General features: G+C 38.2%; 1 protein-coding gene across 2 annotated transcripts in view; it reads left to right on the top strand.

Annotated features, from left to right (window-relative positions):
- Sarnp (SAP domain containing ribonucleoprotein) overlaps positions 1–27565 on the top strand; it is a 55934-nt gene that overhangs the window by 22304 nt on the left and 6065 nt on the right. Inside the window, exons 8-11 of one of the 2 annotated variants that reach the window (XR_013091217.1) lie at positions 234–259; positions 1519–1587; positions 23796–23885; positions 26323–26490. Coding sequence is in view for 1 of the 2 variants with exons in the window: in XM_076854644.1 (XP_076710759.1) it covers positions 234–259; positions 1519–1587; positions 23796–23885; positions 26323–26364 (227 nt within the window). In the remaining variant the exon portion in view is untranslated. Of the gene's footprint in view, positions 1–233; positions 260–1518; positions 1588–23795; positions 23886–26322; positions 26605–27565 lie in introns of those variants that run through there. The other variant, XM_076854644.1, reaches the window with a different exon arrangement.

Genomic DNA, 27565 nt, shown 5'->3' with positions numbered 1-27565 from the left:
CAATATGCTTAAATTTTTGCAAAATTACCAAACTGTTTTCAAAAATAGTTATACTACCAGCAGAGAATGCAGATATGGTCTCTGGATGCATTTTCTGCCTTCTTTCTCATCATAGGATAAAGGACATTTGTTCTCTGTGCTGTTTTTATGCATTCTAATTTTATTTGAAGATTGTTATCTTCCATTCTGACTTTGAAAAATATTAAATAAAACTTTTTTATTTGCTTCATTAGGTCTGTCATCTGACACCAAGCCTATGGTATGAAATCTTTTTTTATCCCTTGAAGAGCCAGATCTTAACTCCATACAGTTAGTTTTAAAGTTAGAGATCCCTCCTCTCCCCAGATCAGAGGGAACTCATGAGTTTGGTAACTGTTTTCAGTATGATGTTGTGTGTTATGAATAATAAAAGAAAATTATTTGCTGGGCATGGTGGCATATACTTGGAATCCTGACTACTCAGGCAGGAGGATTCCAAGTTTAAGGCCAGCCTGGGCAGCTTAGCAAGACTCTTGTCTCAAGGGGCGGGGGAAATACACACACACACACACACACACACACACACACACACGCGCTGCTTGAAGTATGGAAAGTTGACACATCGTCATGTTACTGTAGACATCTTCCTTCCTAGTATTCCTCTTTTTGAAAAGACGAATAGATTTTGTTAGCTGGAGACATTCCCTTTGTTTTATGGTATTGGAATTTTAGGCTTTGTCCCGTGGCTTTAGATAATGTTTGGTTCTTAATTACCACAAGAGGGTCTATGGAAGCAATTTATGAGGTCTGTTTGTAGAATTTTTTTCCTAGATATTACCTATTAAATATAAAGTCAAGAGAGTAAAGAATGTTAGAATAAGAATGGCTTAGGCCATTGTAAATAGTCTATGTTTAGAAAGTGGAAACATACTGTGGTAAAATATGTTCAGCTTTAAGAATCTTGCCCTTGGGGTTACAGTTCAGTATTGTAAGTGAATCTGAAATGTTTTATTATTGTTGATGTTAATAAAAATGTCCTAAACAGCCTTATGATTACAACTCTCATATGCCAAGGCTTCCAAGAAAAGTGAGGGAAGAGAGTTCAGTTGGGTGGTGGAGGTACACTTGTCTTTTGAAGATGGGAACATTGCAGTTGTCAGTTTGGTTTTGGTTTGAAGATAAAGAACTATTTGCAGAGACTATGAAGGAATGGATAATTTTGTATTGTGAATGATGGACTTTTTTTGGAGGTAATGATTTGTATATATGTTTACTTTTTCAAGTAGTGTTTGGTCTACTTTGGCCATAAACTTTCCTTAGACTCTTGCCATCTTTGATGAATGAAGAAGGCAGGACCGAATCATTGACTGCATTCCAGAAGAGGCTTTTTAATAATCAGTAGGATGGATGGGTGATGCTTAGTTTCCATGTTTGACACATGGGGTGTCTTTGATGTTATAGGCTCTTAATTTTGGACCATAGTTTCTGCCTTCTCTGTTTTCTATTTTGATTTTTTAAAATATCCCTGTGTTTTTATAGGTTAACCTGGATAAGCTAAAGGAAAGAGCACAAAGATTTGGTTTGAATGTCTCTTCAATCTCTAGAAAGGTAATGTAGATTGGATAAGAGTGCTGTTTTGCAATATAAAAACATCTTGGGAAGCTTACATAAATTGGAAATGACACTATTGAATGTAGCTGGTTATATTTCATCCAGTCCTTTGAATATCGCCCCTCACTGACTTGGTACATTATAGGAGCTATTTCACAAGCTAAATTTTTTGTTCTACAGATTGTTTTCATAGCTTTCACCCGTGCTTTTAAAGTATGGTCTATATTTTTCTTGGTCAAGATGTTGAATACAGTAATGTTAAAACCTGTTACATCTGTTTTAACTTCTGATATAGGCATAATGGAAATTAAATAATTAGGAGAAAACAGTTTTGTCTTTTAGGTTGAAGGTACCAGGAACAAAATTTAAAGGTCTCAAATCCCCCAAAATTATCATTAAAAAACAATTCATTATTTCTGACTTTAGTATAGAAGAATTTAACTCTAGAAAGCTGTTTCTTCTTTGAGGAAAGGAAAAAAAACTAAGCACTGAAAGCAATTACTTGTCACTATGGAACATAAAACCTTGTACATAGCTGTGCTCCATCTTTCTCTCCTTTAGGTTTTTTTTTCAGTGCTGCAGATCGAATCCAGGGTCTCACATACTTTAGGCAAGCACTCTGTCACTGAGCTATATCCCTGAACCTAGGTTACATTTGTAATGTTTTACTAGGCGTGTAACATCAGGTCCATCTGCCTAGTATGATGCTGAGGTGTTCCAATAAAAATACTTGCCAGTTATGTGAAATAAGAAAGAAAAAAACGAGTTGGGAGACAGGCAGATTATTTGATTCTTAAACTACCTGCAGCTTAATTGGGAAGACTTAATATAAAACCAAAAGTTGTTTATGTTGTGGTAGATGGCCAAGGAGAGGCATCTCTTGGATCTGTGGTTCTGATTCTCATGTAGCTCCTTTTCTTGTTTTGTTTTTTGGTACTGACAATTAATCCCAGGACACTGAATCACAAGCTATATCCTCAGCTAGCACTTTGCTAGCACTTTCTAAACTCTTCTTTGGGGGATACTGGGGATTGAACTCGGGGGCACTCGATCATTGACCACTTCCCCAGCCCTATTTTGTATTTCTATTTAGAGACAGGGTCTAACGGAGTTGCTTAGCGCCTCACTTTTTCTGTGGCTGCCTTTGAACTCTCGATCCTCCTGCCTCAGCCTCCTGAGCCATGAGGATTACAGGCATGTGCCACCATGTCCGGCTTCCTAGCTCTTTCTATATTTTACGTTGAGACAGGGTCTTGCTGAGTTGCTTAGGAGGGCCTTGCTGAGTTGCTTAGGCTACCTTGAACTTGTAATACTCCTGCCTCAGCCTCCTGACCACTAGGATTACAGGTGTGTGCTACTACACTTGGCTTAGCTCCTTCTTTTGAATATGAGGGTTAGGTGTTTAAAAACCTCAGCAGTAATTTCACCCCAACTTCTAGGAGAACTGTGTGTGTTTGTGTATCTTCAGAATTTAAAAAACTGAACATCATATGTCATACTACTTGGGTCATATGATCACATTCCTAAGAAAAATCCCACCATACTATATTGTCTACCTGAGGTTTCTTTTTTCTTTTCTTTTTTTTTTTTTTTTTTAATATTTTTCTCTAGTTGTAGATGGACACAATGACTTTATTTTTTATTTATTTTTATGTGGTGCTGAGGATCAAACCCAGTGCCTCACACATGCTAGGCAAATGCTCTACCACTGAGCTACAACCCCAGTCCCCACCTGAGTTGTTCTTATGTGTTTCATTATAAGGATATTAGCCCTTCTCTTCCTTCTTCCCTTCCCTAGAATCTTTCTTCATATTTGACCTATTCATTTTTAGTCCACAGGAGGCTGAATAAAATGTAAATATTTATACACATATATTTGCACACACATATATGTATATGTGTGGGTATACACATATATATATACATATATGTATATATTACTTTTGTGACCTTGAGAAAATGACTAAACTTTTTGATTTTCATTGGTAAAGTTTGGAGTAATCTTCAGTATCCTGGTTGAGGAAAGTGAATAATTGTGTATTTAATTATTAATTGTAACCTACTAACAGTTTGACCCTCAGTAAATATTAGTTTTCTTTTTCTCTTAGCCTTTTTTTTTTTTTTTAAATTTGAGGGGGTGGGTACTGAGGATTGAACCCAGGGGTGCTTTATCACTGAGCTATATCCACAGCCCTTTTAATTTTTTATCATGAGACAGGATATTGCTCAGTTGCAGAGGGTGGCCTCAAACTTGTCATCCTCCTGCCCCCAACTCTTTTTTCCTTAGTTCTGTTGGTAAACTGGCTTTATTTATTTAATAAAAATCAGTTTGTGGCCGGGATTGTGGCTCAGTGGTAGAGTGCTTGCCAAGCATACTTGAGGCACTGGGTTTGATCCTCAGCACCACATAAAAATAAATAAAATAAAGGTATTGTGTCCATCTACAACTAAAAAGAAAAAAATTTTTTTTAAATCAGTTAATTTTTTTTTTTTAAAGAGTGAGAGAGGAGAGAGAGAGAGAATTTTTTAATATTTATTTTTTAGTTATCAGTGGACACAACATCCTTGTTTGTACGTGGTGCTGAGAATCGAACCCGGGCTGCACACATGCCAGGCGAGCGCGCTACCACTTGAGCCACATCCCCAGCCCCCAAAATCAGTTAATTTTTGCCATGCTAGATTAAACATACTGGCTCCAGTATATACATATACTAGGTAAATGTTCTGTCACTGAGTTATACCCCCATCCCTGTAGCCCAGAATTTTAAAAAAATTTTTTTTTAGTTGTAGACCGGCAAAATATCTTTATTTTTTTGTTTATTTATTCTTATGTGGTGCTGAGGATCAAACCCAGGGCCTCACACATGCGAGGCAAGCGCTCTACCACTGAGCTACAACTCCCATCCCCCAGAATTTTTTTTTTGTTAATATTTATTTTTAGTTTTCAGTGGACACAACATCTTTATTTTTTTTTTTTTTTATGTGGTGGTGAGGATCGAACCCAGCGCCCCATGCATGCCAGGCTTGAGCCACATTCCCAGCCCCCATAATTTTTTAAATACTTGTAGAAAATATAAACAGTTTCAGAGTAAATTAGAAGGAAAAAAGTTGGAAGAAAGGAAGTAAAAGATAGGAAAAGGAAAGTTTTTTTTTTCTAAGTAAATTTTTAATTTTTATTTGTTCTAATTAGTTACACATGACAGTAGAATGCACTATAATCCAAGTAACTTTTTCTGAAATTGCAACTGGCTGAGTTCTCTAGTGAGAATTGCCTGATTCTAAGACTTGAGCTTAACTTGTCTGTCACTGGAAAGGAGTTACTACCTTGTATTTGTTTGGTTAGCCAAAATTCTTGACATGAATATTATTCATTTTATGTTTATGGAACAGCTATATTAGCATACTTCTGTCCATCTTTCTTGAAGTTCTGGATTCCAGGATAGCCTGTGTAGTTTGGCCACTTGTCTTTAAGTTTTAAGTCCATTAGGTTTCCTTTAGTTAGCAGTGGGACAGTAGTGGAGGTAGTGTCTAGTGCCTCTTCTCTGTCCTAGTATTCCAAGTGGGACAATGAGAAACCTTTCCCCTGTCTTCTCCATTGCAGAGTTTCTGTTTCCTTGATCCGATTAAAGGCCCTGCTTGTTTGCTTTCTCTTCAGTAGACTTGGCTCCAGAGTAGTATATATGAAGAAAGGAAGGAAGTATATGGGAGCAAATGAGCAAGGGATCAAGTAATATTTATGACTGATTGTTTTAAAAAGTCATAATCTGATCATTTCTTTTCCATATTTTGGATTTACAGCTTAAGTGTATTATAAATTTGAGGAAACTAAATCTCTGCTATTCTTCCTAGGCTGACTTTTGCATGAGTCGAGTTTTCAACTAGTATACTATACACATTAGGCGCTACACAGAGTTTCTAAGAAATCTTGACTTCCCACACTCACCCACCCTCCAAAATCATCTTCTCCCTTTCTCCCTGGCCAGTAAAAGTCTGTCCGTTCATGTTTTTAGCCTAGCTTTCAGTGAATAGGATCCAATTGGTTTAGGATAATGGAAAGTGACAGGGCAAAGAATGGCACTTGGCATTTATAGACATTTTTTACACAAGAAGCTATAAATTGTCCCTTCCAACTCTTTGGACTATTGGAGGATAGAATGGCAAGTTTTCTTTTTATATAAGCTGCATGATGACTATGTGCTAAGAAACCTCCCATCCCCTTAAACAAAGCAAAACCCAGATAAATAAGATCTGCCTTTTGGTTCTGATTGATCACTAGCTTCATTTTCAGTCTAGTGCTGGACTGTGATCCCCCTCCCCCTGTTTTCCATGCCTGTCAAGAGAACTAGAGTTTGAGTCAGTCCTATTAGTAAAGGGTAGGACTTTTCCTGGCACATAGGAAACTCATCTTTGAAAGGACTGAGAGTTGTATAGAGGAAATGAGGATGTAAGTTAGCTCAGTTAATACATCATGGTCAAAGGACATTAGTTTTGGTAAAACTAAACCTAGGCTTAGAGCTGTAGTGTTAACTGAGGTAGCTAATTTGAACGGATTACCAGTTTTTAAAAAAATATTGGCATATTTGGGAAGGTGAAACTTAATAGGTTAGGAATTTATAGGAAATTCATCTAGATGGGTGTTATTTTAAAAAAATAAAAATAAGTCTGAAGCTGGGTGCAGTGACGCACACCTATAATACCAGCTCGGAGTCTGAGGCAGGAAGATCATGACTTCAAAAGCTAGCCTCAGCAACGTAGGCCTAAGCAAGAGACCCTTTCTTTAAATAAAATATTAAAAAGGAGGCTGGAGATATGGATCAGTGGTTAAGTGCCCCTGGGTTCAATCCCTGATACAGAAAACAAACCAAAACAACCAAGTCTGGGCTTGTATAGTAGTGTGTGGTTGATCAACTCACTCTTCTTCCTTTAGGTGTGTTTGTGCGTGTGGTACTTGTGATTGAACCCAAAGGTACTCTACCTCTGAGTTACATCTCCAGTCCTTTTTATTTTTTATTTTGAGACAGGGTCTCACTGAGTTACCCAAGCTGGCCTTGAACTTGTGATCTTTTTGCTTCAACTTCCTCAGTAGCTCAAATCATAGGCATGTGCCACCAGTCCCAGCTGTCTCTTGATTAGTAGTAGAAAGTATAGAGATCTTGAACCCTAGTGACCTTACTATCTTTCTTTTTCCTCTATTAGAGTATGACTAGGGTTTGCCTGCACTTGTGGCTTTTCATATAGATGACTGTCTTAATAAGTTATCTTAAGGCCCATAAGCCCTGAAAGACACTTTTATCTGATTTGTGATTTTTGCCAGTTTTCTTCCCTAATGGTTGTGGTCTGTGTAGAAATGTTAAACTATAAAAGGGTTGAAAGCAAACCAAATACCTTTTACTGACCAACTTCTTGATGAGGATGGTAGCTGGGATATTCCTGAGTAGCTGCATTGATTATTTATGAGCTTTTTGTATTGTGTCTTTACTTAGTATCATTTGGAGATGAACTGCTTCAAAGTGAGAGAGATATTAGACATGCCTTTCTTTTTTTTTCCTTTTTTTTGAGGAACTTATTACTGAAATGTGTTGAGATACCTAAGAAGAAGCTAGAATAGTTAGTTCCAAGCCATAGGAAAGCCCTAGAGTCTTCTAGCATACAAGTTTCATTTTTTCTAACTGAGGGGGCTAGGTTCAATTCATACTCTTCAGGAAGGCCTATTTAATTCCATATTGATTCCCTTCCATCATCTAAAATAAATGAAAAAATATTTGGTGTTTGTTCCTCCCCTTTAGTGCTGAATTTTCGTATAGAAGTTAGCCATTGGATGTGGACAAAATGAAGAAGTTTATAATATGGATTTAGAAGTTAGTTACCAGTTCTCAGAGGGTACATACTTAGGATTTATTGGTTTAGGTATGAATGTATAAACCTTTTTCCAAAGGAAGAACTGTGGGGCCATACATAGGACATTGCCACCATGCAGCTTTTAAAAAGCACCTGTAGAAAACCCTAAGCTATGGTGAGGAGTTTGGTGGACTTTTAAATTAAATTAATTTTTTTTTAAGTTGTAGATAGACACAATATTTTTTTTTTTTTAAAGAAAGAGGGAGAGAGGCAGAGAGAGAGAGAGAATTTTTTAATATTTATTTTTTAGTTTTTTTGGCGGACACAACATCTTTGTTTGTATGTGGTGCTGAGGATCGAACCTGGGCTGCACGCATGCCAGGCGAGCGCGCTACCGCTTGAGCCACATCCCCAGCCCGACACAATATTTTTAATTAATTTATTTATTTGTATGTGGTGCTTAGGATTGAACCCAGTGCCTCACGAGTGCTAGGCAAGGGTGCTACCACTAAGCTACAACTCTAGTCCCAGGTGGAATATATATATATATATATATATATTTTTTTTAATTGTAGTTGCAGTGGACAGAATGCCTTTATTTTATTTGCTTATTTTTATGTGGTGCTGAGGATCGAACCCAGTGCCTTACGCATGCTAGGCAAGAGCTCAGCCCCAGCCCTCAGGTGGAATATTTTTTAAAGAGAGTCGTGGTAGAAAAATTAAATCCCAGGATAAATTGGAGAAGTAGCTGGCTGAATAGGTTTGGGTTCTTTCGAGATATATTTAAGCAGCAGTGCCTAGTCCAAGTTCAGAATTAATTCTCACCAGGCCTGGTGGCGAACGCCTGTAATCCCACTGGCTCGGGAGGCTGAGACAGGAGGATCGTGAGTTCAAAGCCAGCCACAGCAAAAGCAAGGCACTAAGCAACTCAATGAGACTCTGTCTCTAAATAGAAATATAAAATAGGGCTAGGGTTGTGGCTCAGTGATCGAATGCCTATAAGTTCAATCCCCAGTACCCCCCAAAATTAATTCTCCATTCTCCTTTCTCATGTGACCAAAAAAAAAAAAAAAGGCAAATATTAGAATTGTAGGTGGGGGGAAGTGTCAGTCTTACCGGTTGTCATATCTCATTGATAGGATGTTTGACAGAATTTTCCCCTCTTCTTCATCGATTTTAAAAACATGCTTCTTCCCTTTGAAAAATTTCATTTTAATTTGATTAAATAGTAAGAGGATATAAATCATGTACAGTTGTTTTCAATCTGCATTAGTTCAACTTAACGATTTTTTACTTTGCTGATAGTGGGAAAGCAATACACATTTACAAGAAACTCACATTCAGTAGAAATTCAATTTCAATTTTTTTTTTTAATGCCCTGGGGTTTGAATCAAGTGTGCTCTATCTACCACTGACCTATATCCCCAGCCATTTTTTGTTTGTTTGTGTGCTGGGGATTGAATTCAGGGCTTTGTGCGTGCAAGGCAAGCACTCTGCCAACTGAGCTATATCCCCAGCCCTCCCCAGCCAATTTTTAAAAATGTTTTTCATTTTGAGACTGGGTCTCACTAAGTTGCTGAACTTGATGATCATCCTGAATTGGTGTAATTATGGCTCATTTTGATTTCTGATCTTTTCCTGAGCTAGCAATATGTGGTAGGATACTCTTGCCATCAGCAGCAAGTTACAGCTACCAGTCATCCATGAGATCACCAGGGTAAACAACCGTATTTGCAGTGCTATGATTGCTAAGCTATGATGTTCAGTAGGCTAGGTAGAAGTATGTGTGTGTGTGTGTGTGTGTGTGTGTGTGTGTAATTGTCACTGTCACTGGACATTTATTTATTTACATGCAGTGCTGAGATTTGAATCCAGTGCCTCACACATGCTAGGCAAGCACTCTATCACTGAGCCACCACCCCAGCTCCCTTAAAAGCATTTTTGACTTAAGATATTTTCAGCTTATAATGGGTTTCTTGGGATATTATCTTAAATAGAGGAGCATCTGTATATGGTGGATAGAAATAGTAATTGATATCATAGAAGATGAATTTCAGGAAGATCTAAGACCTGACCTCAAATAGTTTTCAGTATTTTATAGGTAACATTTCTCAGGACATTTTAAAGCTCAACAAAAATCTAACCTATTCTTTAAATTTTTTGCTAATTCATAATACTTTGAAAATAAGTATTTGACTTTTTCAAGGCCACTGACAGAGTGTATAATCCCCCCCCCCTCTGTCTCTCTCGTTTTCTTCTCTTCCTCCTCCCCTTTGAGATAAAAATGTGTACAGTTCTCCCTCCACCTGTTTTATGGAACAAACCTTGAGGGAGTGGAAAAGGAACAGTTTAAAGAAGAAGCAATAGGGGAAACTCTCTGACCTCAGTTTATCCTGTCATCTGGTTCTTCATTTGTCCCTGCTGAGGAACAGAACTTGTCTTTTGTATGTAGCACAAATACATCTTCACCTCCCTCCCTTCCCCCGCCCCCCTTCACTCACTCTTCTATTATCGTTGCAATCAATGATGTCATTATGTGTGCTATTCAACTGCTGTTGAACCACTTGGCTGTAGGAATTTGGAAGAGCAAAGGGACAAAATGGAATTTTTTTGTCTCTTCTGCCCAGGGCTCTTAAAAATGTATTCTGATTTTAACTAGAGTCTTTCTTTGCTTAGCTTCTCTTTTTCCTTTTCTTTTATATCTGAATCATCAGACCCACACTTTTTACAGGACACTTTTCACCTAGTCCTGCGTGGGCATGGGCGCACAGTGCGTTGGGGTAGAGTGGACAAGAAATGTGGGGGATATAAAATGAACAAAATTCCTTAAGAGGAATGTTTTTTAAAATTTAGAGGAGTAAGGTAAAAATTTTGATGCTAGGTCAACCTACATCGCTGGTATTTGTTTACTATACTGGATATTTTGGAAGAACCTGGTAAATTTCAGTTCGTGTTGAGACCACTAAGGTGTTGTACCTTTTGATATTATATTCTGATTTCATTCACTGAGTTTGAACCCAAAGAGTCAAGGTAAGAAAATTGTTAGTAAGAAAAAAATCATTTTTTCCTCCCTCCTACTGGCACATGCCTGTAATCCCGGTGGCTTGGGAGGCTGAGGTATGAGGATCACAGGTTCAAAACCAGCCTTGGTAACTTAACAAGTCCCCCACAAACACCTTAGTGATAGTGAAACTGTTTTCAAAAGAAAATACAGAAAATGGCTAGGGATGTGGCTCAGTGGCTGAGCATCCCTTGAGTTCAATCCCCGGAAAAACAACAACAACAAAAAAACACCCCAAATTCACTGCTGCCAATGTTGGAATTCCTTCTGACATGTCGGGACTGATTACCTTGATAAAAATCATCAACATTGACAGCAAGTTTTATGCCTCTCTTTGGTTCCCCTTGCCCCAACAATAAACATAGCTTGGAAAAAGTGGGGAATGCTGAATTCTGTTGTCTTTTTTTTATTTTTAAATACCTTCAGTTGTTTTTGCCAGTCAACTTCTTAAAATAGGATTATCCCCTGAGTGACAGTTTAAAAAGAAAATGCTATTCTTAGTATATAAGGTAAATTATTTTTAAATCACATTATGTCTGGTTGTTTATCTAGTTGCAGGTATAACGTTAGGGTGATCAGTGACTGACCTGGCTTTTGTAAGTGAAATGTCTATCCATTCCCAGATGTTTCCTAGATGTGGTGAAATGTGAGATAACTGAATCCAAGTACAACTATCCTTAAAAATCTGTATGGGAGGAAAAAAGGAGGTGGGGTAAAGGATGGGTTTTTTTTTTTAGTAGGTTGTTTGTTTTTTGGTGTATGTGTTACTAGAAGTTTTTTGGGGGGGTATGATAGGATATTTTAATGTTAAAAGGTACCTCAGTGAGAATTATAGAAGTTTAGTAATATTTAGGATGTACTTACGTACTTAAGAGGTGAAAACCTGAGTAATACTGTTCTTTGAACTAGTGTTTATAAGGAGGGGTAACATTTTATTCATACAGGCTCAATTAAAATAAAATTTAATAATTACAGATAGTTCCTTTTCTTATGTATCACCAACATAGTGAAATTGTTCTTCATGCCTGAGGGTGAAGAACACCCTAAAGGCTCTGATTTTGTGTTTTTGTTTGTTTGTTTGTTTGTGGTACTGGGGATTGAACTCAGGGGCACTTAACCACTTAGCACATCCCTAGCCCTATTTTAATTTTTATTTTAAGACAGGGTCTCACTGAGTTGCTTAGGGCTTTGCCTTTGCTGAGGCTACCTTTGAACTCAGGATCCTCCTGCATCACGAGTCACTGGGATTACAGGTGTGTGCCACTGCACCAGCCAGGGTGTTGTTGTTGTTTATATTTATTTTTTAGTTGTAGTTGGACACAATATTTTATTTATTTTTATGTGGTGCTGAGGCTCGAATCCAGGGCCTTGCACTTGCTAGGTGAGCACGCTCTACTGCTAAGCCACAACCCCGCCCGGCCTCTGTTTTTATATAATCTAAGATCCCTTGTTAAAATCTAGAAGGTGTTAATTCTTTTCCTCCTTTCTCTTTTTCTTTACTGTTTTCTCATAATTTAAAAAATCAGTACCAAATTCTTACCTTTTCATTACCAGAGCAGATTCTTAGGACAAAAGTAGAAATGTATTTGCGGAGTATATTACATTTGGATTTAATGTTAAATATTGAATCTTTGTTTTCTACTTTTTTTTTTTTAACCAGTGCTTATAATATCCTTTATTCAATTCACTTAGAAAAATATGCAGTATTAATGTAAAACAGTACAGTCTTGGTGTAAAATATTCAGTGCACATTAGAAAAACAAATCATTAACATACAAACCCATTTTTAAAGACCTCTATTGGCATACCAAACATGTCTAGAATAATATACTTTTTCAGAGCTTAAATTAAAATTATGCTTAGCTCTTACCTATTCCCATAGCCTCTCAGCTCTTCATAAAAAAAAAAGGTATTCTATTAGCCAACTGAAACGTCTTTTTTTAAGGAAATTTAAAGAAAGAAGTTTTCTTAAGAAAATAGAACAAGCAAAAATGCAACCATGCATTGTCACAAAGAACACTGACATACAAAGAACTTTATCACTCTGAAAAACCCTCCTTTATGATATAAATGGATCAAGAAGCTTGACAAAGCACTTCTGCACCTATACATCTGGAACAGTAAGCTATGATGTTTAAGCTCCTTTAAACCTAACCATGCCTTCCATCCAAAGGAAATAAATTATGCTCAATTTCTGATTTTACATACACATAAAAAAAGATGAGCAAATATAAGCTACTTTATATAAAACGAATACTTTTATGTATTATTTCATCCTAGCAGAACATTTTCACCAAAACTGGGCAAAGCATATGTTTTTGTTTTTGTTTTTTAAATGCAAGCATATATGTAAAACTTAAGGAAAAGCATTCTTTATTAAGGTCTTGCTGAAAAGTTGGGCCACCACTAAACAAATAAAAGGGAGTACACAAGTAATCTCCATCCTAGTACAAGCTTTAAAGAAACTCAAAGTCTTATGAGCAGTATGTAGACAATACTAGGAGTTTTATTTAAGAAACCACAGTTCTTTAGACACATTAACAGGACATTGTATTTAACAGTTAAGTAAGATTCAAGAAACTAAAACACACCTAACCTAGATATAAAACTCTCTCTCTACCTTCCCAGGTCAAAAGATATCAAATAGGGCTGGTTATAAAGCTCAGGTGGCAGAGTGCCTGCCTCACATGCACAAGGTCCTGGGTTCAATCCCCAGCACCAACTAAAAAAAAAAATCAAATAAAAATACAAATCTTAGGCCAAAATCTTTTCAAAATGAAATAAGTATTGTGAGTTCAAATTAAGCTACTATTCTGACTTGATGTTTATTAAAGATCAAATATTGAATCTTTAAATCTCTAGCAATGGATATGTGTTGAGAAGGGGATTATGTTTGAAATGCTTGGTCTGGACTTTTAGAAAGTATTTATTGGTGGAGTTTATTAGGGTATAAAGCAGAGGCAGTTACAAAATTCTTACTACCATGCCTCTGCTTAAGTATGTGATGATTGAAAAAAAGGAGCATTTGGAAATGAACAGAGCTTTACAACGAGAGGCCATATAGAATGGACCTCTTTAGTGCTCTAAATGAATATGTGAGCCTTAGGAGAAATCGTCTTCTCCCACTTATTGATATTCCTCCTTTTTCTTTGTATCAATTCTGTAGGGAAAAAACAAAATCCTTTTCATGCTTGGACCTAGTTGCCTGTCTTTTGCTCCTGTGCACCTGAAGTGTGCCCTCATTTTGTTTGGGCATGTTTTTCTAAGAAATGAGGTCTGGTTGTGTTGCTCAGGCTGGCCTCCCAATTCCTTGGTGACCTTTGGCATGTTTTCCTTGTATTGAACTATTTTGGTGAAAAATTCTCTTTGCTTCTCTATTTGAATTCTAGGAAGGCAGTAAGATGACACTACTCAGAGCCCTGTGTGATTCCTTCACATTTTGTTTACCTTCATATCCCTACAGCTGAGATATCCTATTTGTAGGAAGCATAAACTTTTGGAAGACCCCTGCTGTTAGTGGGGGAAGATTGGAGCTGGATGGCCACTTATTTAAATTATAAGAGAAATTATTTTAAACTTTTTGGTTTAAACCAGCATGGTGGTGTATACCTATCATCTCATAGGGGAGGCTGAGGCCCGAGGATCACAAGTTTGAAGCCAGTTTGACAATTTAGCAAGACCTTGTCTCAAAATCAAAATGGACTGAGGATTGTAAATCAGTGGTAGAGCTCTCATGGGTTCATCCCACTGCTACCAAATAAATATATTTGTGAGGTGGGTCTTGTGTATATTTTGTCAAAGCTATTTGCAATTGTTCCCAAATATGGCTGCACAGAAGGATCACTAGGGGAACCCTTTCAGCTCTGTATGCCTGCTCTTTTTGAGATTCTGATTTATGATTGGGGTGAAGCTAGGAATCTGCCTGCTGTAATGGGGTTTGAACCCAGGACTTTGTTTGCAAATGCCTTACCACTGCTCAGCTCTTGGAATCTGCATTTTTAAATATTCCAGGCAAAAAGCCTCTGTTTTCCGATTACTCATTCTAAATTTCTGAATGCTCAGGTAACTTATCTTTTTTTGCCTCTTCATTCTCTTTATGTTTTGGTTAAGACAGCATTAACCTCCCTTCTAAAGTTTTAGCTTCCCTCTACTGACTTCTTGACATTTCTGCCAAGCTCTGCATCGCTTATCCTTAAAAGCAGCAACTTCCTGGCTTTTAAGGGAGGGAGGTGGAGACTTTTAATAGAAACTCAGTTTCCGGGGGTCTCAAGTGTGAAACCTTCATTTCCTCCACCTGCTTTGCTTTGTCCTACAGTCAGCTAGAGCAAGACCGAGACGACCTCCTCTGGGGCTAAAGAGAAGGGGGGTTGGGGAAAGAACCTGATTTGGATGAGAGAAAGAAAAAGTGATAGGAGCTAGTGAATCCTTAAAAGAGTGTTTGGGTTCTGAGCAGACTGTGATTTTGGTTTCAGATTCTGTGAAGATAGGAGGAGATGACTGTTTTTAGTGCTTCTAATTCTGGTATAGCTTTAAAGTTCCTAGCCCCCTACTAGCCCTGCAAAGTTGATTCTGATTTTACAGTTGGAGATTGCTGAGAACAGGTGTTTATATTGAAGAGGTGTTACACATATGTGTGTAGAATGTTGGAGTATTTCTTTACCATGTTACCTACTGAGGTGGCATACTCTACGAGTTTAGTCCTTCATCTTTTAGTCTATATATTGTTTTTTGGGGGATCACCTCCTGTTCTGTGGTCTGGCTGGCAGAGAGGCTCAAGAATAAAAAAAGTTCAGATGGATTTCAGAAATAGGGGCAGGGAAGTGACAGCTGTGTGTTTAAGCATTGAAGTGTTTTCTGAGAGAAAAACCATCAGTTGTTGTCATTCACCCTGTGAGTATGAAATTGAAAGTTCACCCTGGAGTGTTTCATAACCTTTACATCTGGGAAGTTAAGGCTGTGTTGTCATTAATCTATCATCCCCTGCAAGCCCCCAGGCTCTGCTTTTCATCCTGCCATCAGTCATGTGGCAATGAAATTCAGAAAAGTGACCATAAAGCTCTCTTTTTTGTCTCACTACCTTACATTCCCTTGGAAAATTAGATTGGCCTGAGAACTGTCAACATCTTAATGTGCAATTCATTTCAAAAGGGGGGGAGTTGATCTTTTTTTTTTTTTTATATGACCATCTTAGATTACTATAAGTCTCTCTTCCATGACTGCAGATAAAAGACTTCTGAGGGAAATATTCATTGCAGTACCAGAGTTTCTCCAAAATGTCCCTTTCTTTGACTGAATTCTTTAGATTGGAATTTGTGTTCCTTAAACATGGTATGAAAAGGATGGAGGGTGAGTTTGTTCACCAACCAAGAACAATGTTTGACTTGGTTAAAATTCTTTTGGTATCCTCGAGAATATGAAGATATGTCTAATTTGAGTCCAGTGAATACGTTCTTTTGTGTTCTTGGGAATTACTGAGTTCGAATGTCCTAAATATGCCTGGGTTACACTTTAGGTCATTGTTTTGTTTCTCCTACTTTTCTTTTTATGATCCAGAGTGGCAGTGGTAATAAGGTTGAAGAAGGTGAATGCTTTGAACACATGGCCATGGGGTGCTAATTGCATCAAATTGGACTCCTTTTGGCAGAACAAATAACCCTAGTACACAGGCCAGCACTATTCTTTATTGTAGTCAGGATAAAATTCTTAAGTTTTGAAAAATGTCCTCTTGAATTTGAATCTTAAAGACACAAGTTGTGTTGGGAAACTCACCAAGTTATAACTCCACTTTGTGTAGAGTTATTAATATTGGTATTCTGTTAGAAAAAAAAGAGGCAGTACTTTAGAAAAACATCTATGGGGTGGGGGCTGGGACTGTAGCTCCTGGGTGGAGTGCTTGCCTAGCATCTGTGAGGCCCTGGGTTCTATACCCAGTATTGGAGAGAGAGAGAGAGAGAGAGAGAGAGAGAGAGAGGGAGGGAGGGAGAGAGAGAGGGGAAGGGAGGGAGGGAGGGAAAAGAAGATGAAAGGAAAGAAAGAAAACATCTTTGGGCTGGGGATGTGGCCAAGGATGCTCTCCTGGCATGCGTGCGGCCCGGGTTCTATCCTCAGCACCACATACAAACAAAGATGTTGTGTCTGCTGATAACTAAAAATAAATATTAAAATTCTCTCTCTCTCTCTCTAAAAAAAGAAAAGAAAGAAAGAAAACATCTTTGGTATTTAACTGCCAATTGTTGAAGCTGATTTTCCACTTGGGACTTAATTCTTGGCTATAGCATATGTGCCATGGAAACCATTGTCAAGAGTCCTTAATTTAAAATTTCTAGTTTTCACCTGGTACCTTCTTTTCCTCTCTTTTTCCTTCTCAGGTCATTGAAGTATTTTTAAATAAATTCCATTATATTTAATGAGGAGTAAAATTCTAAAGGGATCACCAGCAACCTTGTAACTGACTCACTTCATCTTGCTTTCTAAGCTCCTACCTCTGGTTCTGATATTTGGGTTTGCCTTTCTAGATCTTATGTTTTTCTCATGTCAGTGCTTCAGGATTCACTCACTCACTCACTCCCTCCCTCCCTTCCTTCCTTCCTTCCAACTTCCTTCCCTCCTTCCCTCCTTTCTTTCCTCTTTCCCTCCCTCCCTCTCTCCTAGGTATTTAACCCAGGGGCATTTAACCACTGAGTTACATCCCTTTTTTATTTTTTATTTTGAGATAGGGTTTTACTAAATTACTTAGGTCATCATCGCTAAGTTGCTGAGGCTGGTTTTGAACTTGTGATCCTCCTGTCTCAATGTCACAAGTTGCTGGGATGTGCACCACTGAGCCCAGCTGTCTGGCCTCTCTTATAATAGAAAAATTTTCAAATCATTTCTACAGAGACAAACCACACATTTGGCTCCAAACTTTATAGTCAGCCAGCAGAAAGAGGAAAGCACAGTGCACTATTGATAGTGGTTCACAGAATTCACAAGGTAAAAACTAACAGGTTGCTCATAAAAAGCTGGAGTATTTTGGATCTGGGGATCAGAAAGAAAAATTTCCTGTGGGTCCTCATAATTCAGTAATATAAGGAATAATGTATACATTTTTTAAGTATTTATTTTTAGTTTTAGTTGAACACAATACCTTTATTTTATTTATTTTTAAGTGATGCTGAGAATCAAACCCAGGGTCTTGAGTGTGCTAGGCGAGCACTCTACTGCTGAGCCACAACCCCAGCCCCAGTGTACCCATTTTTATAGTAACTTGGTGGTGCATTTCTAAGCCTCATGAGACTGAGGATCTTTATCTTCTTCATTTCTATATTCCAGGGCCCAAACAGTGCTTGACCCAAAGTAGACACTCAAATGAATCTAATTTAAATGACTAGTGAATGAATGAATTAATTTTATGGTTGTAGCACTACTGAAAATGTTGATTTAAATTGATGCCACAGACAGGCGTAGTAATGTGCCTTTAATCCCAGTGACTCAGGAGGCAAAGCAAAGAGAATTGCATGTTGGAGACTAACCTCAGCAATTTAGGGAGACTTTCAGGAATTTAGCAAGACCCTGATTCAAAAAACAAAAGGGTCTGGGATATAGCTCAAAGGTAAAGAGCCCTGGGTTCAATCCCCAGTACCTAAAAAATATCATAAATAATTGATGTCACATAGATTAACAAGAGCAATTCTTTAGAGGTCTTTGGAGTACCTGAGATTGGGTTTGTGTAGAGGCTGGATCCCTACTCTTTTCAAATATGTTAGCATATCTCTTTTTGTAGACATTGATACTTAGATGAAATAATAAAGCCTGGAACCTAGTCCTAGAAAGAGAAGATGGTAGCCAGGTGCAGTGGTACATGCTTATAATCCCAGGCTGAAGCAGGAGAATCACAAGTTCAACTCCAGCCTTGGCAATTTAGTGAGGGTCTCAAAAAGTAAAAAGGAGCCAGACACATGTGCACATCTATAATCCCAGCTACTTGGGAGACCGAGGCAGCAGCATTGCAAGTTTGAGGCCAGCCTCAGCAACTTAGCAAGCCCCTGTTTCAAAATAAAAAGTAAAAAAGAGGAGGGGGAAGCTGAGGCTGTTGCTCTGAAGTAAAGTGCCCCTGGGTTAAATCCATAGTACCAATAAATAAATAGATAGATTATATAAATAGGGCTGGGAATGTAGCTCAGTGGTAGAACCTCCCTGGGTTCAATCCCCACCACTCAAATAAATAAATAAATATATGCATGCAGTAATAATGTTTCTTTTCTTTCTTTTTTTCTTTTTTAGCAATAGTGTTTCATGGGAGTATTTGGTTTTATTAAATATAGATCATGCCTTCTGTTCTTATGGGTGCTCCCTCCTTTTTTTTTTTTTTTTTTTTTGCAGAATTCTTCCTCATTTTATAAGTGAGATTTTAAAAAGGAAAAGCAAACAAGGCAGTTATTGGATGCCATGAGGCTTGTGTGTGCTGAAATTATTATCATCTGTCAGTTGCCTTGGTGTTTTAACTCTTGAGGAGGGAGAGAGTGGAGCAGGGAGTGAAGTATATAGATTAATCTGAACATCCAGTGCCTGTGTTTGGTCAATGAGGACAGGTTTCTCCTCTGATTTTAGATGCAAGTTGTATGTTGTTGTTGTTTTTTTTTTTTTTTTTTTTTTTTAATTTGTAGTTGTAGATGGACAGCATGTCTTTATTTTGTTTATTTTTATGTGGTGCTGAGGATCGAACCCAGTGCCTCTCGAATGCTAGGCAAGCGCTCTGCCTCTGAGCTACAGCCCCAGCCCGCAAGTTGTATGTTTTAAGGAGTGTGCACTTGATGGGAAATAAAGCACTTTGGATTCAAGCACTTTTTCTCCTGCACAAGGTAATACACAGGAAGAAAAAAGAGATTTTTAGTAGTTGAGGATTTGGAGAAGGGAATTGAGAGAGTGATGAAGGGAAAAGGTTTGCAAATGTATATGACATCGAATTAGAGAGGTCAGTACTGTCTGCAGATGTATAACCCCATTTGTGCACTTGAGCATGGCCTGGGGGAACATTGGCCTGATGAATGCAGAGAGAGTTGCGTTTTGATTGAGGTAATTTCCCTCAGATGGGTCTCACCATCCCATGAATCAAAACCTGTCAGGAAGGAGCTAAAGATGGAGTGAAGTTTATTGTACGTTTGTTTCCATGTGACTCCGTCACGCTAGAAGGGTCAAGTGAGAAAGATCATTAGAACTGTGTTGATTTACTGGGCCTCTTGTGCACTTTCCCTGCAGGGCAAGGAGGAAAGAGGCTGTAAGAGGGGTGCTAAGTTGGGGAGGGAAAGGCAGGCTGTTTGTGGTAGGTGGGGAGAGCAGTGTTAGCCCCGCTCCACCCCCTGATGAATTTGGAGCAGATGCTCTGCCTGGATCTCTAGGAGAGGCCCCCAAAATCTGATTAAAAAGGGAAAGCTCCTGGGAAAATCTCTGATACTAGTCTTAGTGATTAGGGAAGTGTATCCTTACCTCCTTTTTCTGATGCTTGTCCTTTCCTCACTTTTGAGCTCAAAAGAAAATACAGGAGATTTAATTTAGAATTCAAACTACCCAGTTTAGGATATAGCAAAGTAAAGAACAAGGAAAAAGACTGCCTCCCCACTTGCCAAGTGGATGTAGCTTTGTGGTGAGATTTGTGAAGGGAGTGACCTCAGGGTCTGTACTTTTATTGTAACTATCAATCTATGCTGGGTGCCCAATTACTATAATCTAAACTACTTTTGTGTGTGTGTGTGTGGTGCTGGAGATGGAACCCAGGGCTTTGTGCATATGAGGCAAGCACTCCAAATAAAGGCTAGGTTTCATCAGTAGTGTGTCCTTCTCTGACTAGAACTTGCTGAAGTACTTCTAGCACTGAATTGAATGAAAAAGAAAGCAAGCTCAAAGTGGTACTTCAGCATAATGATGTTCTATTTGTGTCTTTCCCCAAGAAGGGATGCTCCTTTGAAACCCCCTGAAACTGGTTCTCATTATGACATTTCCATTTGTATCTCTTACTTGCTTTTATCTTAGGGGTAATAGACAAAATCAAGGAAACTTTCCTCCTTAATAGTGAAAATATAGTGGGGCTTTGTGTTTACTGGAAATGCTTGTTAGCAGGGCCAGTTAGCCAAAATTAGAAACAAATTGAGGCGAAAAGAAACTTACTAAGTGGAGTCTTTTCTCTAGATGTAATTTATAAAATGGAGATAAGTGATATACTAGAAAAGTGATGGAATCTTAGTGTTGACCCAGTTATATGAGTGATATGGAAATGGTTAAAGCAATTTCTAACTGCTTAGGGTCTTGATTATCCTTTTCCTTTGAGAATTAAGCATCTCTTTTGTTTTGTTACAGTTCTTCCAAAGAAATACTTATGTGTGATAGCAGAAGAGATGGTAAAATTAGGAGTGGGTTCTTGAGTAAAATTTCCTGGTTCTGATCCTGACTATGCCATTATTTGTGAGACATTGGGCAAGTTATTTAATCACCCCAAGCCCCAGTTTTCATATCTACAGGATGAATTTAATCATAATGCTTACTTTATAGGATTGTTAAACAAATTAAATGTATTACTGCATGTAAAGAACTCCACACAGTACCTGACACATAGGAAGCACTTAAATGTTAGTGACTATAATGTTGTTGTTATTTTTTTATATGACAAAGGACAAGAATATGTCTCTTTTTCTTGGAACCTGGCTGTGTTTTAAAGTAGTTTAGATTAGGGCTGGGGATATATAGGGATATATCAGTTAGCGACGTGCTTGCCTCACATGCACAAAGCCCTGAGTTCCATCTCCAGTACCCTCCCCGACACACACACACACAAAAGTAGTTTAGATTATAGTAATTGGGCACCCAGCATAGATTGATAGTTACAATTAAAAAAGGTGGAAAAACTGTGTAGGCAACAGTTTATTGTAGTAATATACTTTTTAAAAATAACTCCTGTGTAGGATTCTTTACTCCTTCATGGCTCTCAAGCTTTCTGGCTCCCTTCCTATTCACTAGAAAGAAGGCACAGCAAAAGGGAGAAAATAAACTAAAAGAATTTTAAACTAAAAGACTGAGATAGTATTTTTGATGCTTTGTTCAAGGAGCTGGAGTAATTAAATAAATTGAGCATAGAATGCTGGATGGCTGCCCTGCCCTTTATTGTAGAGATGGCTGCTATGGTCATGGGGACAAAGGCAATTCCTTGGTTGGGATTGAGAGCAGAGGTATTGAAAAATTCCTTTTTGTTTTTTTGGTAGGTCTTTTGATTATTTTTGCTTTTTGACTCTGTGGTTTTGGGACACCAAAGACACAGCCTACCTGTAGATGGCAGAAACATAAATTCCTTGTGGAATTTAATTTCCACATAGAGAAAAGCTCATTTAAAATAAACTCTCTTGCCCCTATGGTGATGGTGGGTATGTCTATATGGAGTAGAGGGGATGTTGAGATTATGAGAAGATGGGATCTTTGAATAGATGTGCCAAGTTTTAGAAAATCTTTCTGGGGGAAGAACACTTGGGGAGCCCATGTGATATTTACAAATCCTGAGGCTGAGCTTTTGATAACTGGTGACTAGGTGTGAAGGGAAGGTGAAGGTTAAAATAACTTAAAATGGGATAAATAAAACAGTAATGTTGGGCTGGGGATATAGCTCAGTTGATATAGTGCTTGCCTCGCATGCGTAAGGTCCTGGGTTCAATCCCCAATACCACAAAACAAACAAACAAACAAACAAAAAACAGTAATATTTAGGTCCTTATTTGAATATATCCAGGACTGTTATATTGAATAATGTTGGAAGTAAACAGTAGGTCAGTTTTTCTTATCTCTCTCTCTTTTTATTTTTTTGTGGAGCTGGGTCTTGAACGCAGGACCTTGTGCATGCTAGATAAGTGCTTTACCACTCATGTATGCACCCAGTTCAGTAGCTCAGTCTTTAAAATAGCTATAAGTAGCTGGGCACAGTGTCACACGCTTGTAATCCCAACAATTTGAGAGGCTATGTCAGGAAGATTGCAAGTTCAAGGTCAGCCTTGGCAATAGTAAGACTCTGTCTTGCTATTTAAAAAATAAAAAGGGCTGAGGAATGGAGATGTAGCTAACTGGTAGACACCCCTGGGTTCAAGCCCAGTACCACCGGGTGGAGTAGGGGGAGTGACCAGGTCTGATTCATAGTAAGATGAAATATTCTCCCCAGTTACTAGGCAGGCATCATGAATGGTCATCGATGCTTGAAAAATATCTAGAGCATATCTCTTAAATGACTGCAGCTGTCACTTGGATACCTTTTCTCAAAATCATTTCAAACTATTTAGAACTTTCTGTGACTTTTCTTGGTGTTTCAAACACTCTGGCTCCCTTCCCCTTCTGTTCCCTGGTAAGTAAATGGTACTTGTTGATATGTTCAACAGGCAGCTTAGATACCTTCTACCAAACTGTTCTCTGCAGGAGTTACTCCGTCAAACCTTAGTTTTCCATATATTTGAGCTACCAAATTTCTTGAGCAAGAAGTTTGTTTTATGGATATTTCTTGCTGTTTCTCTACTCTGGTTTAAAGAATATTGAAGCTCTACCTAAAATAAGTTTTTTAGTCATTCTAGGTATAATATGCTACTATTACCGTTTTTTATTGCTATAAAGAAATAACTGAGAATTCTTCTGTAACTAGCTTCATGGACAGGAATTCTTTGTATCAAGTTCTGAAGGTGCTCTGTAGTCTGCAACAATGACAATGTAGTGAGGGCTTACTGTTCTTAACAAATATAAGTTTGGCCCTGAAAAAAAAAATGGAGGCTGGGTAACTTATTTAGCTCAGTTTTGGAGGCTGAAAGTCTACACATAGCAGTGAGGATCCATACACATGTACCAAATGATACCATGGCAGGAGTACATGTGTGAGGAAAAGATCATATTTCCAGATGGGAAAACAAAACATAATTCAAAGGTCAGGCTTGGCCAGGTGTGATGGCACAACCCTATGATCACGGTGACAGGAGGATCAGAAGTTCGAGGCCACCCTTGACAACTTATTGAGACCCTGTCTTCAAAATAGAAAATAAAAAGGGACTGGGGATGTAGCTCAATGATGAAGTACTGCTGAGTTCAATCCCTAATACTGCCAAAAAAAAAAAAAAAATCCCACCCATCTCAGAACATCTCCAAACTATACTACTAGCTTATTCAGTTTCTTATCTGTCTTTTCTGTTTTTGTGTGTGATCCTTATCTCAGTGCAAGGTTGGCTTGCATATTATAATCAATAAATTATTTCTTTTCTATTTACTTTGTGAATAGAGTCTAGCTTGATTCAACCATTTTTCTTGTCCTGAACAGTCTGAAGATGATGAAAAGCTGAAAAAGAGGAAGGAGCGATTTGGAATTGTCACAAGTTCAGCTGGAACTGGAACCACAGAGGATACAGAGGTAAAATATTCTTTGAATGCTTCATAGAGCTCTTAAGGGGAAATTAGGGTGAATACGTTGAATGAGCAAAACACCTCTGTTTCCCCAGCCTACTACTACTACTTCTTTTTTTTTTTTTTTTTTTTAGTTGTAGTTGGACACAATGCCTTTATATTAATTTATTTATTTTTATGTGGTGCTGAGGATTGAACCCAGGGCCTTGACATGCTAGACGAGTGCTCTACCGCTGAGCCACAACCCCAGCACCCCCAGACTACTTCCTCAGTTCCCACAGGACAAGTCATTTACCTTTTGCTTGGGGGGCCGAGCGGGGGTGGGGGTGTCATCTTGTGATGAAATCATGTAGGTTTGGATTTGAAAATTGGCTCCACCACTTTTCCTGAGCTTTTGTTTCATTGTCAGGAGAGTATAACATACTCACCTCAGAGTAGTACTTCAAGACTGAATTGATGCTATATGTAAGACACTCAGGTTAATGCTTGTTGTATTTTAAGTATTGAATAAATAATAGTTTTTTTGTTCCTAACTGGGAATTTTTCCTTTGATTATTTAATAAAGCTACCTCCAACCTAGATATAAGTGTAATTTTGCCCAACTTTCTCTGGAATAGGACAGTGGACACAAACCACAAATGAGTTTTTGTTCTTATTACTTTGGGTTTTTTTTTTTGTTTGTTTGTTTTTTTGTTTTTTTGCAGTGTTTGGGTTTGAATCCAGGGCCTCATACATGCTAGGCAAGGACTCTACCACTGAGTCTTAGTCCTAGCCCCATCCCCTTATTGTTACCACTTTATTTACAAAAGGAAAGAGTATCTTTTTTTTTTTAAGGTTCATATTCATCCATGCCTCAGTTTCCACTGGAGTAACTCATATTCATTGAGATTCAGCATTGACAGACAATGTTGCTTTGCTGATTTGAGAATATCTGTAATTGAGACCAGATATCTGTCACCTGGGGTGTACATAAAGTGCAATTGAAATAATGAGTATTTGTAGTGTTACAGGAAGTTTCTTGAAGAGCAAAGAATTTGGAATGTTCTTTAAAACTTCCATTTAATCCAGGATTTCTTCCCTCCGTCTGCTTCTGGAGATAGCCTCTAAATTTTGTTTCCTTATACACTCAAACTCTTGTTAAGCTTTTTTATGAATAAATATCAGAGATGATCTTGTAAGTAAGCCTAAAAATTATAGTCAGATCAGTTTGCACTTTCTACTTGGAACAAACTAAAGAAGTTTGTATTCTTTGTGCTTCTGAGAATAAAATGTCACCTCTTATATCTATTCATTTACTCTCTGATTTACCAGAATGAGCTTGAAGTAAACTTAGGTTTGTTTTAATTCCTGTTGAAATTGTTTCCTTCTTGCCAAAGAAATTATTGTTAAACCAGGCATGCTTGCTAAGTAGGTACACTTGGCCTCTTGCAAGGTAAGGAGGTTGTGGATTGGGTGGCCGGGAACAGTGGTTTTTATTGGAAGAATCAGCATATGTAGAGGAGTCATAACCTCTGTGGCTAATGAAGTTCACAAGAAGATTTTGAGTTCAGAGAACTGTCTTAGTAGTCCAGGTGAGATGCAGTGGGCTAGTGTGTATTTTTTTTCTTTTTTAAATAATATAGGTTAGACCTTTGGCATGAATGGGCTGAAAAAGGGTTCCTTCTTTGCTGGAGCAGTGGTTGTGAGAATGAAGGATTTAGGCTGTTTTGTGGCCCCTCTCCAGTGTTGCCTCTCTTAGGAGTCATCTGTAAACACCCTCCTCTCTTTAAATTTATTCTTTTGGCATTGAAGATTCATATTCTTTTCTGTGGATTAGAGGCCTAAGGAATAGCTACTATTAGGCCTGACTGCTCGAAAGGGCATCCTCACCATCCTTTGTTCCCTGAAATTTTCATCTCCCTCCCCAATACCCTCCCCGATACTTTCCCCAACCTATTCAGGACCCATTATTTGCAGGCTCTCTTGTTTTAGGCTGAGGGCCCTGTCTCCTTAGAAAATCTTTCCAGGGCTGGGGATGTGGCTCAAGCGGTAGCGCGCTTGCCTGGTTTGCGTGCGGCCTGGGTTTGATCCTCAGCACCACATACAAAGATGTTGTATCCGCCGATAACTAAAAAATAAATATTAAAATCCCCTCTCTCCCCCCCCCCCCACACTCTCTCTTTAAAAAAAAAAAAAAATCTTTCCATTTTCTACTACTCTTCTCTTTTGCTCGCCTCCCCTCCCACCTCCTGTAATCTTTTCTTTTCATTCTCCTTTCTCACTAAACCTCCTCAGCTGAATAACTGAGGAGATTCAGGAATGAAATCTCTGGCTACAAAGCTTAAAGTCAGGGTCATCCCTTCTTCTTGGACCTTGTGACAGTTCATGTGAGTTTGGATTAAAGCATCCAGGAACCTAAGCTACTATTGTCTTACTATTTTTTTCTTCTTGCTTTTTCCTTACAGGCAAAGAAGAGGAAAAGAGCAGAGCGTTTTGGGATTGCATGATGAAAGTTCTTGATGCTTTCCATTCTCCCGTGGTTTCCATTTCTGATTCTTCTTGGTCACATGTATACCTAAATGCACAGTCATGTGCCTACGTCCTGCCTCGCAGTGAGGGAGCATGTACCTCAGGTACATCAGTGAACTCCAGCAGCAATTTAATTTACTGTTGTTCCAACTTTAAGGTTGTTGTGGTTTTGTTTTTAATTATTTTGCTTGTTAATAAAAAAACAGAAAAGAGAACAATGTGTTTTATTAGGTGCTCCTCATATAAGTTCTTGGAGCCAGATTAGGTAAGATAAGGGGAGTTTTGAGAGCAAATATTATGGGGGATTAGCCATAATGTCTTTATCCCTTAGAAAAGAAGACAAGGTTGAGTATGAGTCTACCCTTTAAGCCCATTTATTACCTTTGCTTGTACTCACAGGCATCCTTCATTAACTTCTGTAAAGAGGTCAAGTTACTCCCTGAATCTTTGCTTCAGCAGGTTAGAGTGACCCATAGAGATAAAATAGAGGGAGCATAGGAGGTTTTAGGAGATAGAAACAATATAAATACAAGGACTAATGATTTATAATTCCCTACTATAAGCTAGTAACAAAGTCCTGTTGTTGGATAAAATGGAGTCCAGACTCCTACAGTAAGAAGGACCCTATTTTCCATGTGGCCTGGCATGATAATTGGTTCCAGAACAAATCACTGTGTGGGACCTTGTCAGTTTTGCAGTTCAGGAAGATTGATGGGCTGGATGCTCCTCAGAGATAGAAGAAAATGTAGGGATTCAAAGTATGAAAGAATATAAAAAATGTTAAACATTAAACATTATTAGATAATTGAGAACATAAGCAATGGGATGGGATGCTACCTTTCCACGCCCCCCTCAGTGGCAGGGATTAAACCTAGGGTCTTGCACATGGAAGGCCAGTGCAATACCACTGAGCTATATCCCAACTCTACTTTAGCTTTTTGTTAAGCCCTGTGCTAGTTTATCTTCTTCTGTTGCAGAAGGATGCCATTGCAGTTTTGGTAGTGTTTCATGGATATTACTAAAATTCATTTTCCTTGCTGAGCTTCCTTCTTAGAAAAGGTTTGACTCTCCCCAAGCAGGTTGCTTGTTTGCATTTGAAGTTTCCTATAAATCTGAGACTTGGTAGTCTTTTCAGATGTGTTGATGTAGGGTGTCTCCTCTTAATCATTATATTTGGAC

The sequence above is a fragment of the Callospermophilus lateralis genome, chromosome 4, assembly GCF_048772815.1.
Source record: "Callospermophilus lateralis isolate mCalLat2 chromosome 4, mCalLat2.hap1, whole genome shotgun sequence".
Lineage (NCBI taxonomy): Eukaryota > Metazoa > Chordata > Mammalia > Rodentia > Sciuridae > Callospermophilus > Callospermophilus lateralis.
The sequence above is the reverse complement of the archived record's forward strand: the minus strand, read 5'-3'. Positions and strand labels throughout refer to the sequence as shown.